The sequence below is a fragment of the Brassica napus genome, chromosome C4 (genome assembly GCF_020379485.1).
Source record: "Brassica napus cultivar Da-Ae chromosome C4, Da-Ae, whole genome shotgun sequence".
Classification (NCBI taxonomy): domain Eukaryota; kingdom Viridiplantae; phylum Streptophyta; class Magnoliopsida; order Brassicales; family Brassicaceae; genus Brassica; species Brassica napus.
In genome coordinates, this window is record NC_063447.1 from 56,627,404 (window position 1) to 56,649,781 (window position 22,378).

At 35.5% G+C, this 22,378-nt stretch overlaps 3 protein-coding genes and 1 long non-coding RNA gene across 5 annotated transcripts; 3 read left to right on the forward strand and 1 right to left on the reverse strand.

Moving 5' to 3' along the window:
- The first annotated feature begins 3,454 nt into the window (after positions 1-3,454).
- Positions 3,455-5,245, forward strand: LOC111213586 (heterogeneous nuclear ribonucleoprotein 1). Its single transcript, XM_022715380.2, has 2 exons — positions 3,455-3,889; positions 4,023-5,245. The coding sequence occupies exons 1-2, from the start codon at positions 3,668-3,670 to the stop codon at positions 4,974-4,976; spliced, it is 1,176 nt and encodes a 391-aa protein (XP_022571101.1). The 5' UTR covers positions 3,455-3,667; the 3' UTR covers positions 4,977-5,245.
- Positions 5,246-5,765: 520 nt separating this feature from the next.
- Positions 5,766-10,364, forward strand: LOC106375139 (protein unc-13 homolog). Of its 2 annotated transcripts, XR_002657908.2 has the most exons (7): positions 5,766-6,467; positions 6,849-7,519; positions 7,598-7,799; positions 7,892-8,347; positions 8,445-8,631; positions 9,086-10,130; positions 10,274-10,364. XR_002657908.2 is itself a non-coding variant. In XM_013815026.3 (6 exons), the coding sequence occupies exons 1-6, from the start codon at positions 5,838-5,840 to the stop codon at positions 10,057-10,059; spliced, it is 3,120 nt and encodes a 1,039-aa protein (XP_013670480.1). In that variant the 5' UTR covers positions 5,766-5,837; the 3' UTR covers positions 10,060-10,260. The 2 variants fall into 2 exon arrangements, 1 of the variants encoding a protein (XP_013670480.1); XM_013815026.3 differs by lacking the exon at positions 10,274-10,364 and having other exon boundaries at positions 9,086-10,260.
- Positions 10,365-11,278: 914 nt separating this feature from the next.
- On the forward strand, positions 11,279-12,541 carry LOC125585612. The gene is made up of 2 exons (XR_007322601.1): positions 11,279-11,873; positions 11,986-12,541. It is a non-coding gene; the product is annotated as an uncharacterized LOC125585612 (long non-coding RNA).
- A 5,128-nt stretch (positions 12,542-17,669) lies between these two features.
- Positions 17,670-21,072, reverse strand: LOC106375849 (receptor like protein 24-like). Its single transcript, XM_048754986.1, has one exon. The coding sequence runs from the start codon at positions 20,479-20,481 to the stop codon at positions 17,827-17,829; it is 2,655 nt and encodes an 884-aa protein (XP_048610943.1). The 5' UTR covers positions 20,482-21,072; the 3' UTR covers positions 17,670-17,826.
- Positions 21,073-22,378: the final 1,306 nt, after the last annotated feature.

Below are 22,378 nucleotides of genomic sequence, written 5' to 3' on the forward strand. Positions count from 1 at the left end.
AAATAGTTTATATATTTCTAAGGAGAATTCTCCTAAATAGACAATTTTCAAGTTTTAGTCACAAAAATAGACCACAAGGAGGAAAATGACCAAAATGTTCCATTTAATAGGTAAAATGACCTTAATAACCTAGATATATATATAAAAAATAAAAATAAATAAATAAATTAAAAAGAATAATTTTTTTATAGTTTTAGATTATATGTTTTCAAATTCAAATTTTTTTATAAATTTTTTTTTTGAATTTTTTTTTCTTTATTTTTTTTTCAAATTTTCTTTTTGTAATTCGAAAATAATTTTTGAAACTATTTTTAAAATTTTTATTTTCAAATTTTTAATATTTATTTTTTATTTTATAAAATTTTAAACCTCAATCCCAAATCCCAACCTCTTAACTCTAAACCCTAAGGTTTGGATTAGTTAACCCTAGGGTATAAGTATATATTTACCTCTTTAATGAAACATTTTGGTCATTTTGATCTTTAAAATCTATATTTATGACAAAAACTTTTTTAGTGCTATTCTAGGGTATTTCTCTATTTCTAAACCAAAAACCACAACCAAACTCGAAAACCGAAAATGTTTATAGGTTAACAAACAATTATATCAATAAATTTGTCAACAAATATACTCCCGTCCTTTGAAAATCTAGTTTTTTGCTTAAAGAAGAGAAATACAAAACAGTTATTGCACCATTTTTTTTAGTATTCCGAACCATATTTCGCTTATATTTATTTGTTTCTGCTATGCATAACCAAAGATCATTGTGGAATTAATTACCAATTAAAAATGTTCAGACAAGAAATCTTTATTTTTCGGCAATTTTATGAATTGATATTAAAGACTACTTTCATTAAAAAATAAAAAATGAAGACAACGTATAGTTCGTAAAAATATTTTAATTGTTCTTTTTTTTTGGGTCAAAAAATATTTTTATTGTTCTAAGAATCCAGATTCAATGGGTTGTCTTCTGAGTGTGGGCCTTGTGGCCTATTTAAGTAATTTTGGGAAAGTGATACCAGAGAATAAACCAAGTTGTATGACCATTTGTTTGAGTGACATCCAGATCTAAGTTATGACTAATTTTCTCGATCGATAAACCTTCTATTGCTATAGGTCACTAGTTACATATATATCACATATACTGGCCTATGTTCCTGTCTGTATCTGGTGAAACATATAGATATATCATCAGAGCCGGCCCTGACCTAAAGCTCATAAAACATGAGCTTTAGGCGCCAACGTTTATCAATATATCAGGGGCGCCAACGTTTATCAATATATCCTACGAGTGGCAGTTTTGATTCCGGTTTTTGATTTTCCCCCTTCCCTTTTATTTTCTTTTTCATAATGAATTAATGATTACAAGAAGCATTTGTTTTCTACAATATCTTCGTTTCCTTTTAATTATCTATAAAATAAGTATTAAACAAAAACCTAATTATTTATTGCACTCTCTTGCATTTTCCATGTAAGTCTTAACTTTACTATTATTTTTATGATTATTATAACTTTTTTGGACTTTTTAAAATCTAATCAAACATAAATATCGTATATTAGATTATGCTCTCTCTGAAATTCTTTGAAAATTCAACAAAACTTTACAAGTTAAAAGTAATGTTAACCTGATTTGATTAAATTATAACTGTGTTTTATTTATAGATATAAAATCTATATAGGAAACGTTAATGTTGAGAATATTGTCATAAGAAACTATAAAAACGGTTGAGATGTTAGAATTTTCATACAGAATGACAGGTAACATAATTATAAAATATATTAAAATTTAATATGTTTTACAAAATAAAGGATATAAATATCAACGATTTTCCGATTTTTCTTTCAAAATAATTGAATAATTGTGTGATCATTAATTTACTTTTAAAACAAAAAAAACTGATAGTTATATACTTTATTTTTATAAACAAATTAATTTTTAATATACCATGTATTATTCTGATTAAATAATTAAAAATACCAAAATTAAATATTATTAAGGGGCATAATTTTTATAAAGTGCTTTATGCGCCAATTAATACCGTACCGGCACTGTATATCATCTAGATACAACATCTAAATATTACATCCAAATTTTGTTTATTTTATAGTTAGTATTTGCATTCATATGAAACATCTATCCTTGATCCTTCTAGATATTATGTGAGTATTGACATGTTTCATATCTTTTTAAATATTATATAAGTATTGACAAGATTACAACAATGCTTTGATTTTACGTTTTTTAAAATTATTGTGTCTCGAAGTTCAAACCTGTTTATAAAAATTAAAATATCTATAAACTTAAAAGCACATCACATCAACACTTTTTAGTCAACGACAACCTATAAAATTTTAGTCATGTTTGGTAGTTAGTATAGTTTTCTTGTATAATTTTCTGGAGAATCCATTATTACCAATTATTTATCAATTATATGGAAAAACAAAACAGATATTAAAAAAAAAAGTTGTACAAAACCTTGAATATACAACTGTCCATAATTTCTGACAAAATTATAAATGTATAAGTTTTTTTTAAAAAAACTAGCTCAATCATAAACGTATACATATTTTAAACTAAAATAGTTTTATTAACTTTCAACCACTAACATTTCAAAAGATCTATAGACAGGGCCGACTGATGTGGAGGGACAAGTGGTGCGACCGCTGCCCAAACCCGTATCTCCCCGTAACTTGTTAGCTGAGGGCTTAATATTTTTTTTATATACATATTTTTATTTAGAAAATTTTAAATATTCTTTAAATTTACTTTAAAAAGGGCCCTAAAATTTTTTACATGTATATAATTTGTTTTTATAAAATATTTTATAAAGATGTTGTTGATAAAAAGTTCTAAAATAAATTTAAGTTTTAAATAAACATGAACATTAAAAACTTAAAAAAAAATTTATCCAGAGGTCCAAATAATGTTGAGCCGGGCTTGTCTATAGTTTATTATTATTGTTAATCAATAAATTATGCATTAAAACAATATAAGATGATAAATTTCATCTGAAAAAAATCAGAAAGAGTTTTAATTACAGAAAACACACAATTCTATTCCCAGTCTACTATTTCACATCAAATTAATATATTATATTGCTCATCATATTGGTGCTGATTTTGGGTCGAATGGTAATAGTCTAATAGATCATCATTGAACGGATGTTCTTCTTTAAAACATCTCACGTGAGATCCACATTCTCTTAACAGAAAGTCATCACTGCAGTCTGTCTAATGTACTGTTTAGTTCGAAGTTTGAACCATCTCTGCAACGTGATACTGACCATCCGATTTTTACCGCTACACAACCGTACACCGTCCGATGTTCTTGCTCAATTTACCGCATCACCCAAACGGGCAAACCAAGTAAAAAAATATCCACTTCCTTTCTTCGTAACTTTTCAAAAATATCTTACTGCTTTCTTCTTCTGTCAAAATATTAAATATCTACTTTTGCGTACATTGAAGCCTTTTTTCAGTAATAAAATAAAATTTGAACAAATCTCTTTCACTCTCTTTAACCCCATTGGCTAGCTAGCTACTTTCTAAATCTGTTTTTTTTTTTTTTTGCCTTCTTCTTCTTCTCTCTCTCTAACTCGATTCCCACAAACCCTAATTTTCTCGGAACCTCTTCTTCGCGGGGGAGATTCGAATCTAGGTTTTAGCAATGGAATCAGATCAGGGAAAGCTCTTCATCGGCGGGATTTCATGGGACACCGACGAGAATCTCCTGAGAGAGTACTTCAGCAATTACGGAGAGGTTTTGCAGGTGACGGTGATGCGAGAGAAAGCTACAGGTCGTCCGAGAGGATTCGGATTCGTTTCCTTCTCCGATCCCGCCGTCATTGATAGGGTTCTTCAGAGCAAGCACCATATCGATAACAGAGATGTAAAAAGCTCTAAACTTTCTTTAATTAAAAACTCGAATTTGCACTTATTTCTCAATTGGGTTTCTCTAGTTTTTCGAATCTTATTGTCATGACCATCATAAAAATCTAAACTTTTAATTTTTGTGGTATTAGGTTGATGTGAAGAGAGCAATGTCTAGAGAAGAGCAGAGTCCTGGTGGTAGTAGACCAGGGGGTAGTTTTAATGCTGCGTCTAGGAGTTTTGATAGTGGAGCTAACGTGAGGACCAAGAAGATATTCGTGGGAGGTTTGCCTCCTGCGTTGACATCAGATGAGTTTAGAGCCTACTTCGAGACTTACGGCCCCGTGAGCGATGCGGTGATTATGATTGACCAGACCACGCAACGTCCTAGAGGTTTTGGGTTTGTTTCGTTCGATTCTGAAGATTCTGTTGACCTTGTTTTGCACAAGACTTTCCACGATTTGAATGGGAAGCAAGTAGAAGTTAAAAGAGCTCTTCCTAAAGATGCTAATCCTGGAGTTGTTGGAGGTGGTGGGGGTGGTGGTTTCTCGGGATATGGTGGAGGTGGATACGAGGGTCGTGTTGATTCCAGTAGATACATGCCGCCTCAAAACGCTGGAAGCGGTTATCCTCCTTACGGTGGTTCTGGGTATGGTACTACTGGTTATGGTTATGGAAGCAACGGTGTGGGTTATGGAGGGTTTGGAGGGTATGGGAATCCATCTGGTGCGCCTTATGGGAACCCTGGTGTCCCTGGAGCTGGGTTTGGAAGTGGTCCAAGAAGTTCTTGGGGAGGTCAAGCGCCGTCTGGTTACGGTAACTTGGGATATGGAAATGCTCCTGCTGCTCCGTGGGGCGGTTCTGGTGGTCCTGGTTCAGCAGTGATGGGTCAAGGAGGTGCATCTGCAGGTTATGGATATGGTGCAAATGATTCCTCTTATGGAGCTCCATCTGGTTATGGTGCAATCGGTGGGCGGCCTAACAGCCTTGGCGGTGGCTATGCTGATGTTTCAGATGGCTCTGGAGGATATGGGAATCACCAAGGGAACGGGCAAGGTGGTTATGGTGGAGGTTATGGGAGTGGTAATCAAGCTTTACAACAGTGATTGGAGGAAGAAAGAAAGACTACTACATTGTGGTCTTTTCCTCAAACTCCTCTTTCCTCTTTAAGGATGCCGCCCTTGACCTGGATTATCTATTTTGTTAGTTTCTTAATAAGTTGTTCAGGCACTCTTGATGCTGAGTCGTACTTAGTATTTCATATGAAGTTGTAGTGTGCTTATTTATATTTGTTGCTTTGGAACGTTTTTCTTTTCTCTATGCTAGTGTTTGTGTTTAACAATAACTTATCCACTATTCATCTTTCTTTGTTTCATTTATTCTTTTGAATATTCCTTCAAGATTCTTGCTTCATCATCTCCTCTGTTAAGGTGAACATTTTTGCTGGGTGTGCACTGGGGTCTAAGAAAAGTGTGTGTTATAACAAAAGCTTCTTGGTACTGGTAGCAGTAACCGTAGCTATAATAAACCACTTTGAGATTGCATACATGACTAGCCTCTCCATGTCTGCGTGTGTGTTGTTGTTACAGGAGGATTACACATCTTTTCTACTACACAGATATATGATTTAGTTTACAGATGAGATTTGGATGGACAAGATTTACTATAAATAGAAGATTTGCTAATTATAGTATTATCTTGTGTATATTCCTAATTTTACTCACATCCTCTCTCAACATTCCACAGCACAGAAAAATTTGCCGTAGATTACCGTTTTTCCAACTTGTCTCCTTCCTCTACCACTTCCTTCTATGTCCCTCTTGTTTCTTGTTGCTCACGCGTTTGCCTTATTTTTAAAACTAGAAATGTCATCTCTCTCCCTCTTACCTCTCATTTTGGACAAAATCTAATTTCATAAATCCTGTCCAAAACTTCTCCCTCCCTCCACCCCCTCTCCTCCTCCCACCATGAACCATCATCACCGACGTGAGTCATTCTCGGTGACTATCTCTAACATGGGAGGTGGTTCCACGGTGCTTTGTCCTAATACCGACCTTCTTTGGCCGTTCGGGAAGCTCAACGGTCTTGAACCTGATGATATCCGCGAGACGGCTTACGAGATCTTCTTCACGGCTTGTCGGTCATCACCAGGTTTTGGTGGTAGGACTGCTCTCACGTTCTACTCTACGCACAACAACAACGACAATCATGGAGAAGCAGGAGGAGGAGGAGGAGGAGGATCAAATGGTGGTGGCTCTGGTTCAGGGTTTGGGTTTTCAGGGAGGAAAGAGGTGGTGACAACCCCTACAAGCCGGGTTAAACGGGCTTTAGGGTTGAAGATGCTTAAAAGGTCACCGTCTAGGCGAATGTCTACGATAGGAGTGGCTGGAGGAGCCGGGACAAACTCGTTATCACCTGGTGGTGGAAGTGGCTCAGGACACATTAACATTAGCCCCGGAACCGGGTTCTTGACGGTTCAGCCTACTCGGCCTAGAAGACCGTTAACTTCGGCGGAGATTATGAGGCAACAAATGAGGGTAACAGAACAGAGTGATAGCCGGCTTCGAAAAACCTTGTTGAGAACGCTTGTTGGTCAAGTAAGTTGATCCATTTGGTTGCTTCTTGTACAAGTTAATGCACAAGTTGAAATGATATGGGGCCTGATTGGTAATCTGCATAACTGTGTTTAAAGACGATTCCATAAGTATTTTGCCAATCAACCAAATATTTGTGGAATAAATGAAGAAAATGCAGATTTGCATTTATGTTTTTTTTTGACAAAAATATTTAATCAGTCTAATGTATTTTTCACTTTTCTGCAAAATTTACCCAGTTGGAGAAGTAAATTATTTTATAATTTTTATTCCATATATTTAAACTTTTTCTATCAATTAGCTATTTTTCCACAATTCCGCAATTAATTAATGTTTACCAATTGATGCTATATAATAGTAACCTAAAATGGTTTTTATTTTCAGACTGGTAGAAGAGCAGAGACGATAATCTTACCGCTAGAGCTTCTCCGACACTTGAAAACATCAGAGTTCGGTGATGGTCCCGAGTACCAGCTCTGGCAACGAAGACAACTCAAAGTTCTTGAAGCTGGTCTTCTCCTACACCCATCGATTCCTCTAGACAAAACCAACAACTACGCAATGCGTTTAAGAGAAATCGTTAGACAAAGCGAGAACAAACCCATCGACACAAGCAAAACCTCAGACACAATGAGAACACTATGCAACGTAATCGTGTCTTTAGCTTGGCGCAGCACTAATGGAAACCCATCCGATGTTTGTCACTGGGCTGATGGTTTCCCTCTCAGCATTCATCTTTACGTAGCATTATTGCAGTCGATATTCGATGTAAGGGATGAGACATTGGTGCTAGATGAAATCGATGAGATGCTAGAACTAATGAAGAAAACTTGGTCAACACTAGGGATCACAAGACCAGTGCATAATCTATGTTTCACTTGGGTTTTGTTTCATCAATACGTAGTAACGTCACAAATGGAACCTGACTTGCTAGGCGCATCACACGCTATGCTGGCTGAAGTTGCTAATGACGCAAAGAAACTTGACCGCGAAGCTCTCTATGTAAAACTACTGACCTCAGTATTAGCCTCTATGCAAGGATGGACCGAGAAAAGGTATTTGATTATTTCTTGCTGTACAAGTTACTGATTTAAAACGTGTGAAACCTAAATGTTGTTTTGGTTTCATTATAGATTGTTAAGCTACCATGACTATTTCCAAAGAGGCAATGTGGGGTTGATAGAGAATCTTCTCCCATTAGCGTTATCATCATCAAAAATCTTGGGAGAGGATGTGACAATCTCTCAAGGGAAAGGCGACGTTAAATTAATTGATTATTCAGGAGACCGTGTGGATTATTACATAAGAGCGTCTATTAAAACCGCATTTTCTAAGGTACATTAGAAATTCTATAAATTAATATTCAATAAATTAATAAACATGACTATTTATGTTCTTTTAAGGTTATGTAATCTTTTTCTTTGTAGGTGATAGAGAACACAAAGGCTAAAATCTTAGCTACAGAGGAAGGAGAAGAAGCGGCTGCAACACTACTACATCTAGCTAAGGAAACAGAGGAGTTAGCGTTACGAGAACGTGAATGTTTCAGTCCAATACTCAAGAGATGGCACTCAGTCGCTGCAGGTGTTGCCTCGGTGTCGCTTCACCAATGCTATGGCTCGATCTTGATGCAGTATTTGGCAGGGAGATTTTTTATCTCAAGAGATACTGTTGAGGTTTTGCAAACGGCAGGGAAGCTAGAGAAGGTTTTGGTGCAGATGGTGGCTGAAGATTCAGAAGAATTCGATGACGGTGGAAAAGGGTTGGTTCAAGAAATGGTTCCTTATGAAGTTGATTCGATTATTTTGCGGCTTTTGAGGCAATGGATTGAAGAGAATCTAAAGAGAGTTCAAGAATGTTTGTTTAGAGCAAAAGAAACTGAAGTAAGTTTTAGAGATATAGTACTTGCAAAACTTTGAAACGTTACTTTTGTGTCTTTTTGTAACTTACATTGTGTGGTTGCATTCTTTTGTTTTGTAGACATGGAACCCTAAGTCCAAATCAGAACCTTACGCACAATCTGCAGGAGAGTTGATGAAGCTAGCTAAGGAAATAATTGATGAGTTCTTCGAAATCCCCATTGGGATTACAGAGGATCTAGTTCATGATCTTGTTGAAGGATTGGAACAACTTTTCCAAGAATACACTACCTTTGTTGCATCTTGTGGTAAGTTCAAAATCAAATAACATCTTTTAAATTCAAGAAAAACGCAGCTACAATTTAATTTGACTATCTAGCTAGGCTTGTGGTTTTAGTTTATTCGGTTAATTTGGGTTGGAGAATTCGGTTTTCAGTTAGCTCGGTTAGGCCATAATCTCATCAAACTGAACTGGAAAGTTTTGTTCCGTCCGATCCGGGTTGGTTATCTCGGCTTTTAAAAATTATGCAGAAATTAATATTTTGTTTCTATTAAATTTCGGTTTAAATTTGTTAGAAACTCAATTTTTTTGGTTATTTCGAGTGGTTTTTCTATTATTTCTTTTCGGTTACTGATTTTAAAAAACGAATAGCTTACTGAACATAACCGAATTCATAACCGATTTTAAACCAAAAAACTAAAATTTTGGTTCTGTTTGGGTATAAATCTCAAAGCTTAATCTATAATGTTTGGTTATTTCAGGTTCGAGACAGAGTTACATTCCTACATTACCTCCTCTTACAAGATGCAACAGAGATTCAGGATTTCTTAAACTATGGAAGAGAGCTACACCCTGTACCGCCGTCAGAGAAGATTTCAGCCACGTTGCACCAGCGTTATCCGACGGCCACCATGCACGCCCATCCACAAGCCGCGGGACGCAACGTCTTTACATTCGTCTCAACACACTACATTTCCTAAGCTCACATATCCACTCACTAAACAAAACACTCTCTCTGAACCCGAGGGTACTCCCCGCAACCCGAAAACGTTACCGCCACCGAAACAACAACTCTTCTTCCTACTTCGACTTCACCTACGCTGGCATCGAATCCGCTTGCCAGCACGTTTCAGAAGTCGCGGCTTACAGACTAATCTTCCTCGACTCGAACTCTGTTCTCTACGAGAGTCTTTACGTAGGAGAAGTCGCGAACACGAGGATCAGACCGGCTTTGCGGATCATGAAACAGAACTTAACGCTAATGTCAGCGATTCTTGCGGACCGTGCTCAAGCGCTGGCGATGAGGGAGGTTATGAAGTCGTCTTTCGAAGCGTTCTTGATGGTCTTGCTCGCTGGAGGGTTTTCGAGAGTGTTTTACAGATCGGATCATAGTTTGATCGAGGAAGATTTCGAGAGCTTGAAGAGGGTTTTTTGCACTTGTGGTGAAGGGTTGATACCTGAGGATATTGTTGACAGAGATGCGGAGACTGTGGAAGGTGTGATTCAGCTGATGAGTCAACCTACAGAACAACTTATGGAAGATTTTAGTATTGTGACGTGTGAAACAAGTGGGATGGGGATGGTTGGGTCAAAACAGAAGCTACCGATGCCTCCGACTACAGGAAGGTGGAACCGGTCTGATCCGAACACTATCTTGAGGGTTCTTTGTCATAGAAACGACCGTGTTGCTAATCAGTTTCTTAAGAAGTCATTTCAATTGCCTAAAAGGAGGTGACAACTTGAAATGGAGAAAGCAAAGGAAAAGAAAAGAATTCAACTCTTATAAAGACAAAATTGTTTGTGTTGGTGAGTGACCTGAACTTGATTTGTTGTGTCAAGCTATTCAAAATGTGATTTTTTCAGCTGATTTGTTGTGTCAAGCTATTCAAAATGTGATTTTTCAGCTGATTTGTAATAATTTATTTATTTTTGTTTTCTTATTGTTACAGAAGTTGAAGAGTAAAACGAGTTTGTGGGATATTTTCGATGAATATTTGTTCATTTTTTTTATTAGACTAGGGCCGACCCGGGCTACGCCCGGAATTTTTCTATATTTTTTGTTATATGTCTGATATTTATATTTTTATATATGTATATATAGATATGGGTTATAAACATTTATGCAGTTAGTTGATTTTAAAATTATTTACACTGTTTTGTTTAACGAATTTTTTTAATAATAAAAACTTGCTTCTTTTTAGATGTTTCAAAAAACAACTTGCTATTTTTATTATTAAAACCTATGTATAATATATGAGCTAAACAAAAAAGTAATGAATTAAATCTTAGTTATGGTCTGAATATTTTTTTTATCTTTCTTATTTATGTTTAATGTAAAATAATTGTTGAAGATACACGAATTAAATTTTACTTTGGCTTTAGAACCAAAATTATGTAATTTTTATGGGTCGTAGAACATTTATTTTTTTGAAGTTTTTTCTTCAACCTGTCCTACATATATTTTGATTTATTTGTACCACCTATATTTCAAATATATATAATCAATTTTGAACAATGGTCATAATCGTATTTGCTTAATATTGTTATTTTCTTGAACAAAATAGTTATTAACAAATTATGTGTCGTGGTAAAAATTCTATATTATAGTTGTCTTTGGATGTTATATAATAATGCATTGTATGTTCTTTAACATTTTTCATTTCTAAAAAATAATACAAATTTGAAATAAAATATTAAGGTTTCAATACTTGTTAATACAATTTTTTTTGTTAATGCAATTTCTAAATTAACATATTTAAGTATTTTATATTTTATGTAGTTTAATTTAAATAATATATATATATTCTGAATATCTATTAAATGAAATTTTATATTTATATGATTTTATAATCATTTATATCTTGTCATAACAAAATAAAATTAATCACTGCTCACAAAATTTTCAAAGTAAATATTTTTTAATAACTTTAGTAATTTATAGATACTTTAAAAAATATTCAGATATAAGATAGAAAAAAATCTAAACTAAAAGGTTGGAAGAAAATATATGGTTGTTTATGTTTAAATTCGATTTTTTCGTTTGATCGAGATGAAACAATAGGTTTACATTGTATAAAATGAATTTTACTACTTAGATAGAATTCTTTTTTCTTCTTTTGGTGGGTCAAATTACCTTCATGAAAAAATGAGTAGAAAATGATTAAAAAAAAGTTGCATACAACCGGCCAAAGAAAGGTTCGAAGCATCTAAGAGAATGTTATTATGAGAGAGATATGGCGTAAAAGTAAGGAAATCAAAATTAATATATAATATTCTTTCTTTCTTCTTTTTCTCTTCCAAATCGAACATCCTGATTTAAATATTTTTATAATTCTCTCGATTTGGGTTTCTCCAGATCTCCTTTTGTTATCTTTGTGTTCGGATCCGTCTCCTTAGTGCACTGGCGAGTTTCATCTCCCTAATCGGCTATTTCATAGTGGCATCAGTTAATGGGTTTAATGCCAACTAAAAAGAAAAAAAGATTTGATTTCAATGGAATCAGATCAGGTTAGACAGAGGCAGGAGGTCGCTGAAGCTGGACGTCATAAGGTAGATTTGGATCATCTTATCATCGATGCCTCTTTTGTTCAATCTTTGAATCACTTGAAATTTTCCATGATTATTAGAAATGAGATTGTGTGTTAATTTTCATGGGATTCAGCTGGAGCAGTTCCGTAAGCAAAAATCAGCCAAAAAAGCATCGCAGTCACACCACCACACAGCCTAATGTTGCTGATTCAGATGGATTTGATGGTCCACCTTCAATCTCTAATGAAGCTCCTTTTAAACGCCAAGTCTTCATTTCTTTGGGGCATGTGTCGTTTTCATCCAAAGATGGAAGCAAAGAAAGAAGCCTAAGAGATGATTTTGAGATTAAAAATACTGACATATTTATATCCGAAAACACACCAACTCACTGACGTAAGCAAGGGATTGAAGACCTCATCATGGGTGACCGAATTGATGGGGAGTTATCACGAAAAAGCACAAACTCGAACCGTTTCAGAGATTTAGGAGAAGTTCAGTAGTTGCAGTCGCCACAGAAAAAAGGGAAAGAGAAACATTACTTTTTGGCTGCATTAGATCTAGGGTTTCCAAGAATAGGCTGACGGACCTCACACAGAATCTGTAATTTGTAGCCCAATACCATACAGTTTTACACATACGGTTAAAAGCCTATTAAATTTTCAAATTAAATGAAGTGCGGCGTTTTGACTGAACCAAACACGTATCGGCTTCTCAGGACTCGACTTTGTGACTTGGATGCTGAGGTGGCACAACGGTAAGAAGACAAACATTTTTATATATATATTGATAGATATGTCATATGTGTCATGTGTTCATAAATTTTAGAAATAGGCAGTATATGTCGGATTCAGATCGAATTTTAAATTTTTTGAATTTGCCCCTTCTAGGTTTTATTCGGATTTTCACATCACCATAAACACGAAGTTGAATATATATAATATATTAAGTTTCGAATATTTATTTCTGATTTTTAAGTTTAGTTTTTTGCTTGGAGTTAATATATTAAGTTGGTGGAGGCTAAAGGAACTGTATCATTAATTTTTGCTGTTTTACAAACAAGCACTTTACAAGAGGCCTTGGAAGCTTCTCGGTTAGCTGGTTATATCCAACTTCAAATGTCTGAAGCGATGTACTAACATCGAATTTGCTAGGAATACTTCCTTCCAGATTGTTGATAGAGAATGCCAGAGTGGTAGAATCGAATTGCTCCTTCATTTTTGAGATATGTTTTAATCCTCTGCTTTTAGCCCTATTCTGTAGAAGTCCAGTCTAGTTAACTTTGTTTTCTCAGTGAAGTGATGAATTTGTTTTACTTAGCTTTCAGTTATCTTTTTTTCTTTTTGTAAAAAAAAAGATTAAATCCGGGTCTATTAAAGACATTGACCTAATCCCCGAGTGGAGGTACAGTCCACAGATAGATTCTTTTCAAATGAGCCGAAAGCATAGCTCATATTCGTGTGGCCAATGGAGTTTGAACCCGGATCGCCGTATTGGGTTTATTTCCCTCAAGCACCACTAAGGACATTTCTGAATTCAGAAAATCTCCCTGTTGGTTGCATTTTTGTAGTCTTGAAAAAGTAACATGTTGTTAACCTCTGTTTTTCTTCACTCTCTGCTTCGTTTTCGTATACAAAATTAATCAGGTTTCTTTTGTTGTAACTGAGACAGGCTTTACCATCGAGAACATGAAGGCATAATGAATAGAGATATGTATAGATTAATCAGAACATCCCCTATACTTTAAGAAATGATTTTACCATATATCATCTTTTATAGTTATTTTCTCAAAAATAATATGACATGATTACTAAAATTAATGATATGACTTATAGCTTAACGTAACATGAAAAATTACATTTAATGTTAACTTATATTTAGGTAAAATTTTAAAAATATGATAATAACTTATATATTACATTTAATGTCGATTTATATTTTTGGAATTTTTTTAGAATATAGTAATAACTCATAAATCATTATTAAATAAAATATATTCAAATATAGCATTAGAAATTTTGAAATATCATTTAATTATATATTTTTAAATTATAAATTTTTGTTACTAAAATTTTCAAAAATATGTATAATTTTTTTTAGAAATTATAAAAATTTAATCGTAAAATAGTTAGATTCTTATATATATCTACAAATTTTATAAATATTATTTAATATTAATTTTTGATAATTATGTAATTTTTTACAAATTTATTTAATATATTTAATTAAAATAAATAGATAGAAATTTTTTTCTAAGATTATAATTTTAAATATATACATTCATATTCTTAAATATAATTTAAAATAAACAAACTTATTTTTGTCTTAATTTTATGTTTAATAAATCAAATTTATATTAAATATTGATAAGAAAAAGAAAATTTACAATATTAATAAAATTTTATTTTAAATATAATTTATATTTATCTGTTAAAAAAATATTTTAAATTTTTTTTATGTGCAGAAAAACACCTAATAACATTGATAAATATATAAGAAAAAAACATAAAAAAATTGCTTCATTACAACGCCACCAAGTCTGTTCTTTTGCAAGGCAAACAAAGAAGAGTGTCCAACTATTCTGAGGATATTAAAGGATTATGAGACTGTTTCAGGGCAACAAATTAATTTCAGAAATCCTCGATTCAATTTGGACATAAGATTGATGAATCCAGCCGTCAAGAGTTGAGAGATATTTTGGAAATTCGGAACCGAGGCGGAATGGGTTCTTATTTAGGCTTGCCAGAGAGTTTAGGAGGATCAAAGATACAAGTGTTTGGTTTTGTACAAGATCGTCTGAATAATAGGATGAATGGTTGGACATTTTGGTTTTTCACCAAGGGGGGAAAAGAGGTGATTATTAAATCGGTGATCACAGCCCTGCCAAACCATGTGATGTCTATGTATCGGTTACCGAAAGCTAAAGTTAAGAAACTAACGAGTGCAGTAGCTCAGTTTTGGTGGAGTCCAGGAGGAAGCACAAGAGGGATGCATTGGAAATCATGAGATAAATTATGTGTACATAAGGATAATGGTGGGCAGGATTAAAGGATTTGACTGATTTTAATACGGCGATGCTTGGAAAGCAATTTTGGCGGCTGATCGAGAAACCAAATACTCTTTTCTCTCGAGTTTTCAAAGGACAGTATTTCAAGAATGCTTCACCCCTGGAACCGATTCGCTCATACTCCCCGTCATATGGTTGGAGGAGTATTACTTATGCTAGATCTCTGGTTTGTAAAAGACTAATCAAAATGGTTGGAACAAGGTCATCTATTTCAGTATGGAATGATCCTTGGATCCCATCCAATCGCCTGAGATCAAGTAACAAAAACTTTCATAATAGTTACCCAGACCTCACAGTGGATTCTCTCATTAATCAGGAATCCCGAACATGGAATTTACAGGCCATTAGGACATTGGTGGAACCCCAAGATGCAAAAATGATTGAAAATATTCCTTTGAGTAGGAATCAGATGGAAGATAGGAATGGATGACATTTCACTAATAACGAGAAATACACGGTACAATCAGGGTATCAAGTAGAAAGGATCTATCCTGATAAGGAAAAACCACCAGAATTTTATGGACCAAATGTGGAAATACTTAAGGCATTTTGCTGGAAAGTGAAGTGTCCTCCAAAATTAAAGCATTTCTTATGGCAACTGTTGACAGTTTGTGTAGCGGTAACAAAAAATCTAAAAGCGAGAGGAATACAAGGAGATACATGTTGTGCACGGTGTGGAGATTCGGAGGAATCAATAAATCATGTGTTCTTTGAATGCCCCCCGACACGTCAAGTGTGGGCACTATCCAAGATTCCATCGAATCCAAATTTTTTCCTATGGGCTCACTTTTTGCTAACATGGACCATCTATTTTGGAGAGTTAATCCAAAAATGGAAGATCATCAGTTTGCATGGATATTATGGTACATCTGGAAGGACCGAAATAATAAAGTTTTCAGTAATCTTAATATTGATCCGAGAGAAACACTTAACTTAGCAGAATTGGAATCAAGACTTTGGGCTGAGGCACATGTTATCAATAATCCTAGGTTGGTACATGAAGTACAAATAAGATCTAATTAAGGGACTACAGGAATATGGTGTTTCACAGACGGTTCTTAGAAAGATAATGACTTATTTTCAGGGCAAGACTGGTTCAACACGCTACCGGAGTTTGATGGTTTGTTAGGGGCAAGGAAAGTAAGGGCATGTCTCTCCCCTCTTCATGCGGAGATGGAAGCATTAATTTGGGCAATGGAATGTGTGAAGAATTTAAGACAGTTTCGGATGACGTTTGCAACGGATTGTTCTCAATTGGTGAAAATGGTTTCAGAACCAGAGGAATGACCAGCATTTGAAAGCTACCTAGAAGACATTATGCTTTTGAAAAGAAGCTTCACCAACTCAGATATCGTTCATGTACCTAGGACGGAAAACATAAAGGCGGATCGCTTGGCACGCAGTGCTCGGAACCAACAGTTTTTCGTCGTACACATGGATGCCGAATTGCCGCCTTGGTTTACATAGTCTACATGAGTCTGTGAATGTTTGCTGTAAAAAAAATACAACGCCACCAAGTAATGAATAAAATGCAGAACCGAAACAATCATAACAGTTTCGAGGTTTGATAAGCCACTCCAGTGTCTATGAAACAATGACTTGTGCTATTGTGACTCCCAGAGCATAACCTATTGCCATTGCTTCTCGCTCCTGGTAACTATAAGTTGCCGTTTCGTTCTGTTGAAAGGGTAGCTTTTGTAGGACCTTAATTTACAAAGGGGCACAATTCAAAAAAGCCCCGTAGTATGACGGTTGTATGGCGATTAGAATCCCAGGATAAAACTGCATCTTTCTTCTATTCACATCACTTGAATAAGAAGTCTAGCAAACTTTCATTCTATGTGTACTTTCATTAAAAAATGAAAAATAAATCAAGCGAAGAGTGGAAGAGATTGTTGTTGTTCACTTTTTTCACCGTTTTTATTAGTGGAATGAGAAGAAACATTATATAGCTTAGGAAAGATGCCAAAAACGTTTTTGGTCTTAGTGGAGATAAATACTGAATTATTTTTTTGCATTAACCACAAAAATTAATCATAAATTAAAGAGACTTTTTAGCTTGGTGACCAAGTCTCATTCTTAACAAGAATTAATGACTTTTGACCAAGTTTATTCTCTAAAAGATTTGTTTATTTTTATAATCAAAATTTTTGTTTATGTTGTGATCAATTACATAAAATAAAACTTTGACATAAAAATATCGGTTGCTGGATCATGATCCATATACCCGAAATGTTATCTAAACCGAACTCAAGTCCGAGTTTACATTAACTCAACTTGGTGCGCGCGCTTGGTTTAGTATAGATTCACATTTTTATATAATTGCCTAAGGTTAGCAACCTTGTTAGACTTCTCCACATTATCCATTTTGTGCTATTAAAGCAACAATCTTAGTACAAACATTTCTCATTCAAACCAACTCTAATTTTAACACATGTGTTAAATTGAGTTCCAACAGTTTCATATACAATCAATAATTTGTAGTATCTTGAAACTTGAAAGGCAGAAATCTCACTCAAACTCCAAATTAATAAGTGACCCAACCACAAAGATTTCTATACAAAACGTCCATTTAATATACTATTATTAGTTGTCTTTATATTAGGTCTCAACAGTTTCTTGGCTTCTTCTTATCGGAATGTGATCGATCTAATATTTGAATATCAATAAGCCCCAATATGACCGCATTTCACCATCTTTCCTGGCTTTTTCCATTTTACTCAGTAGAAAATAAAAGAGAGATGCACATGAAATTGACTACAAAACATTCACCATTCTTACTTTATAGGAAACAAAATAGAAACGAAGCATCAGATAATGATATACAAACATAAATAGACACTCCCACACAAGAGGGATCATCAACCACTTGACATACATTGAAGGATAAAACTCAAACTGAAAATATTCCTAACGGTTTCTGCGCTTGTTTGGACCAATTATGTTGACGAACCACTCTGGTTTGTATGTAGAAATGAGGTGTGATATTGCAAGTCCAAGCAACACTCCAGGTCCATACCCTATTGCCACACCTTTCCAGTTCAACATTTTTTCCTCTTCTTCTTTTTCTTCTTCCGGAGGTTCTTGTGTTGGTGGGACATTAGTCCCAAAGCAAGTTTCCTGGAGAGGAAGACCACAAAGCCCTGAATTCCCTTCGAATGAAGATTTAGCTTGCCCGGTAATCTGTGTTCCTTGTGGTATTTCACCCTTGAGCTGGTTGTGAGACACATTTATGTACGCCAAAAATGAGAGGCTTCCAAGCCCATTAGGAATAGTACCTGAGAGGTGGTTGCTTGATAGGTCTAGTGATTCGAGATTGCTCAGATTGGCCAACGACAAAGGAATATGGCCTGTGAAGGCGTTGTTGGAAAAGTTGAGTGCAATCAGCGCTTTCAAGAGACCAATGGATTCAGGAATCTGTCCTTCAATTCTATTCCCAGAAAAATCGATGGTGGCGTAAGAAGTAAGTACAAACTTTTGCTCCATCGATAAACCTTTGTATTGCAAATCTATAGTCTCTGGAACGTTTTGCACTGCCCCATAGCTAATTATTCCGTATTGCATATATCGAGGAGCATCATCTTCTTTCGCTGTAAGTGACGAGACATTCCAATTCACAAAGTAAGTTGGTGGCAAGCTTCCAGTGAATTTATTATCAGATATCTCAAATATGCGAAGCTCTGGAAACCCGAGAGGACTTTGATCAGGAGGAGATATAGAGCCATAGAACTTGTTTGAACTGAGGATAAGGACTTGCAATTTCGGTAAAGTCTTGAGCCAGAAAGGGAACTTGTCTTTGATCATGTTGTGGTCAACAACTAGAAACTCTAGGGATGAGCAATTTTGAAGAGATCTTGGAAGTTTCCCGGTTAGTCGATTGTGTCCAAAGTCAAGTGTCTGTAGAGAAGCACCGGTATAAAAGGCGTCAGGAATACTTCCATCCAAGTTGTTCTTCCGGAGATTCAAAACCTTCAAGTTACTCAAGCATTGGGGGATAGGACCCGTGAGGTTGTTGTAGTCTAGCTTCAATTGCGTGAGAGATCTATAGTTGCAGATTGAAAGAGGAATGCTCCCTGTGAATCTGTTGTGTGATGCATAGAAAACGCTGATGGAGAGTGGTAGAATAGGGATTGCACCTTCAAAACTGTTTAGCTCCAGCATTAAATTCCTCACCGATGAATTTACCAAAACATCCACTGGACCTTCGAAACCATCCATGGAATTATTGAGAGCAAACAATGTGGTCAGACGAGGAAGGTTCCATACCCACTCCGGGATTTTCCCTTTGATTCTATTGTCGGTTATTGCTACAAGCTCCAACTTCTCAAGGTTCTTTAAGATTTTTGGGAACTCGGTGATGTCACAGCCTTGTAGATACAATCTCTCCAAGTTTGTTGGGATTTCTGAATTTGTATGTAAACTGGCCGGAGATATACTATTAGCCGAAAGATCGAGAACCGACAAAGATTTTAGCGAGGAGAAGAGGCTTACATCAATCGGGTAACTTGTGTTTAAGAAAGAAAGGTCTAGATATATGAGGTTGATGAGATTTGAGATAGGCTCTATGATTTTTCCTTCAAAATGGTTATTCCCAAGGTACAAGAACTCGAGCCAAGATGGGGTAGAGGAATTAGGAAAATTAATAGATCCGTTAAGATCGTTTCCTCTAAGATCGAGACTTGTTAAGAAAGGCATATTGAATAGAGAAGATGGGAGGGTTCCAGACAATTTGTTAAAACTGAATTCTATAGTTGAGAGCATGGTAAGGTTTTGTACAAGTGGGAAACTACCAGTGAGCTGGTTGTCTTCAAGGTACAAGTTGGTTAACGAGGTTAGGTTACTAATTGTTGGAGGAACTTGCCCGAAAAAGTAATTGGAGGAAAGATACAAGATTTCTAGTCTGTTGAGTTTTCCAAACTCAGAATGGATTGATGAACTGAATTTGTTGCTAGCTAGGCCAAGGTAACGGAGGTGGTGCAACTCAAACAGGCTAGTATTGTTGGGATTTAGAGTTCCAGAGAAATGATTATTAGAAAGGTCTAAAAACGAGAGCTTTGCTAGATTCCGTACAAGTGGGAAACTACCGATGAGCTCGTTTAGGGAAAGAGATAAATAGGAAAGCAGGCTTAGGTTATTAAATGAGGAAGGAACTTGGCCTACAAAACTATTATTGCCAAGATATAAGACCTCTAACCTGCTGAGATTGCCAAATTCTGAAGGAAGTGAAGATGAGATGAAGTTGTTTTGATAGAGGACAAGGTGACGAAGATGATGTAATCTGAAGAGGCTACTATTGGGCTTTAGCGTTCCACTGAGGCAGGCCTGGAGTCGTAGCATTGTGAGCGCACCGGTCCATTTATCGCACCAGACTCCATTATAGGGGTCGCTAAGGTTGCAGTGGCTGCTATCAAACTCGTTCATGAAATCAGTAAGAGCTTGAGTCTGATTGGGATGACAAGCAACATAACTCCTCCTATCGTATTTGAAAGTGTAGAAGCTTGAAGGGGAGACACAACAAAGCAAGATTAGGGAGAGAAAATGCAAACGCAAACGGGATTCAAACATGGTCTTTTTGAAAAGTATTGAGGAAGAAGTATTTTGGTGTAAGAAAAGTGAGAGAGAAGATTGGTGGTATAAATAAAGATATGTGGGTTTCAACTGGAGTTATGTCATTGTCACCCAGGCAACTTGACTTATAGAAGAATTTAGAGCTACGTTTTTAAGTCTTTGTGTTCTAGCTTGGAAAAAAAAAAGTATGGCAAATTGGCTAACTAATTTCCATTCGAATCATGAAGTGAAATCCACGTTAGCAGGGCCGGCTTAACCATCTCATAGGCCCTGGGGTAATTTTTCAAAATGGACCCTTAACCCTTACAATGATATTTATTACTATTAAATTGTATAGTTTATTGACAAAAAAAATTGTATAGATTATCAAAAACATGAAACCAAATGCTTAAAATATTATCACGCTCACATAAGTGACTAGAAGTGATTAGAGTCATATTGGAATTGATTGAATATGTTTTTATACCATATTTTAAAATTTAAAATTTGTATTAGCACTTCTTTTCAAAGATTTTTCAAAATGTGTAGTTATGATACAATCTAACTGTCAAGTGCTATAAAGAAATGCCATATATTTAGGAATAAAATCTTGATCCGTCAAAAGTATATAAACGTAGTAACTAAAAGTTGTATTGAAGAAAATAAGATAATTTTTTAAAAAAAACAGAGCATGATCAAAACTCATCACTGTTATGGGAAATGATAATTTTAATGGAGAAAATAAATTTTTGAGAATGTAAAAAGTTTTTGATTAATTGAAAAAAAAAATCAATCTATACAACTCCTTAAACTTTACCAACTCTAATTATTCTGCAGTTAAAATTTAATAAATCAAAAAAAAATAAATTATAGACTCCTTTTGCTCTTGGGCCTTGGGCGGTTGCTCTGCTAGCCCCTGCCGTTTAGCCGGCCCTGCACGTTAGTTGTTTTTTTCTAGCGTATAACTTGGATCGGAATTGGATGGGAAAGACATTGGTTCGAAATTTCTCACATATGTTCAAAACGACATAAATCGGTTTAGCATACAACGACATGCACATAATGTTTGTGGAGTGTTAAATTTCAGACACCGGTCGAGTTATCGCACCAGACTCCACTAAAGGGATCAGTGAGGTTGCAGTGGCTATCAAACTCGTTCATGAACTCAGTGAGAGCTTTAGTCTGATGAGGACGACAAGTAACATAACTGTTGGGATTATAAAATCCAATGTCTAACTCTTTATTATATGATTAGTACGAAATTATCTATTTTGGGCCTAAGAAGCTGGTCCGTGTTGGATCTAATTTCGGTCAATTAATTGATAGGCCAAGATTAAAGACATGTGCCGCAAAGAGAAAAGCCAACATCGAGCACGCGAACTCGAGAAGGAAACGGTTGCGATGATCGCAGGACGACGCAGCTATAAAAAAAGATGGGAAATCAACTAGATGGACACATCACGGCGAGCGATGCGGAAAGCTCGACGAATATCTCGATCCCTCTCGACCTCAAGCTCTGCGATCGTGGTCTTTTGAGCAACGACCTCGGCCGAAAGAGTCACATTCTCATGACGACTTCTCCTCCAGTCATTGGTCAAGGCTTTGATCTTTTCAGCATCACTTTTATCCTCGCGCTTGGTAAGTTCGAGCTCCGCCGAAAGCCTCTTGATTTCAGAATCGATGCTCTCGATCTCCTTGTCATTCCGAGAGATCTCAATGTGATCCTCCATCACTACAACATACTCGTTGAAAGCCTACATAACCTGAGGAAAGAAAAGCTGACAAATTAGAACCCAAATCACCTTTCAGAAAGAAAGGAAGCAGAAAAAAGCCTTAGAGCTCGCGACCGCCACTTTGGCGTAAGCCTACTTCTCGATCGGAGAAGTAAGGGACGAGAGACGACAACCCGCGGACC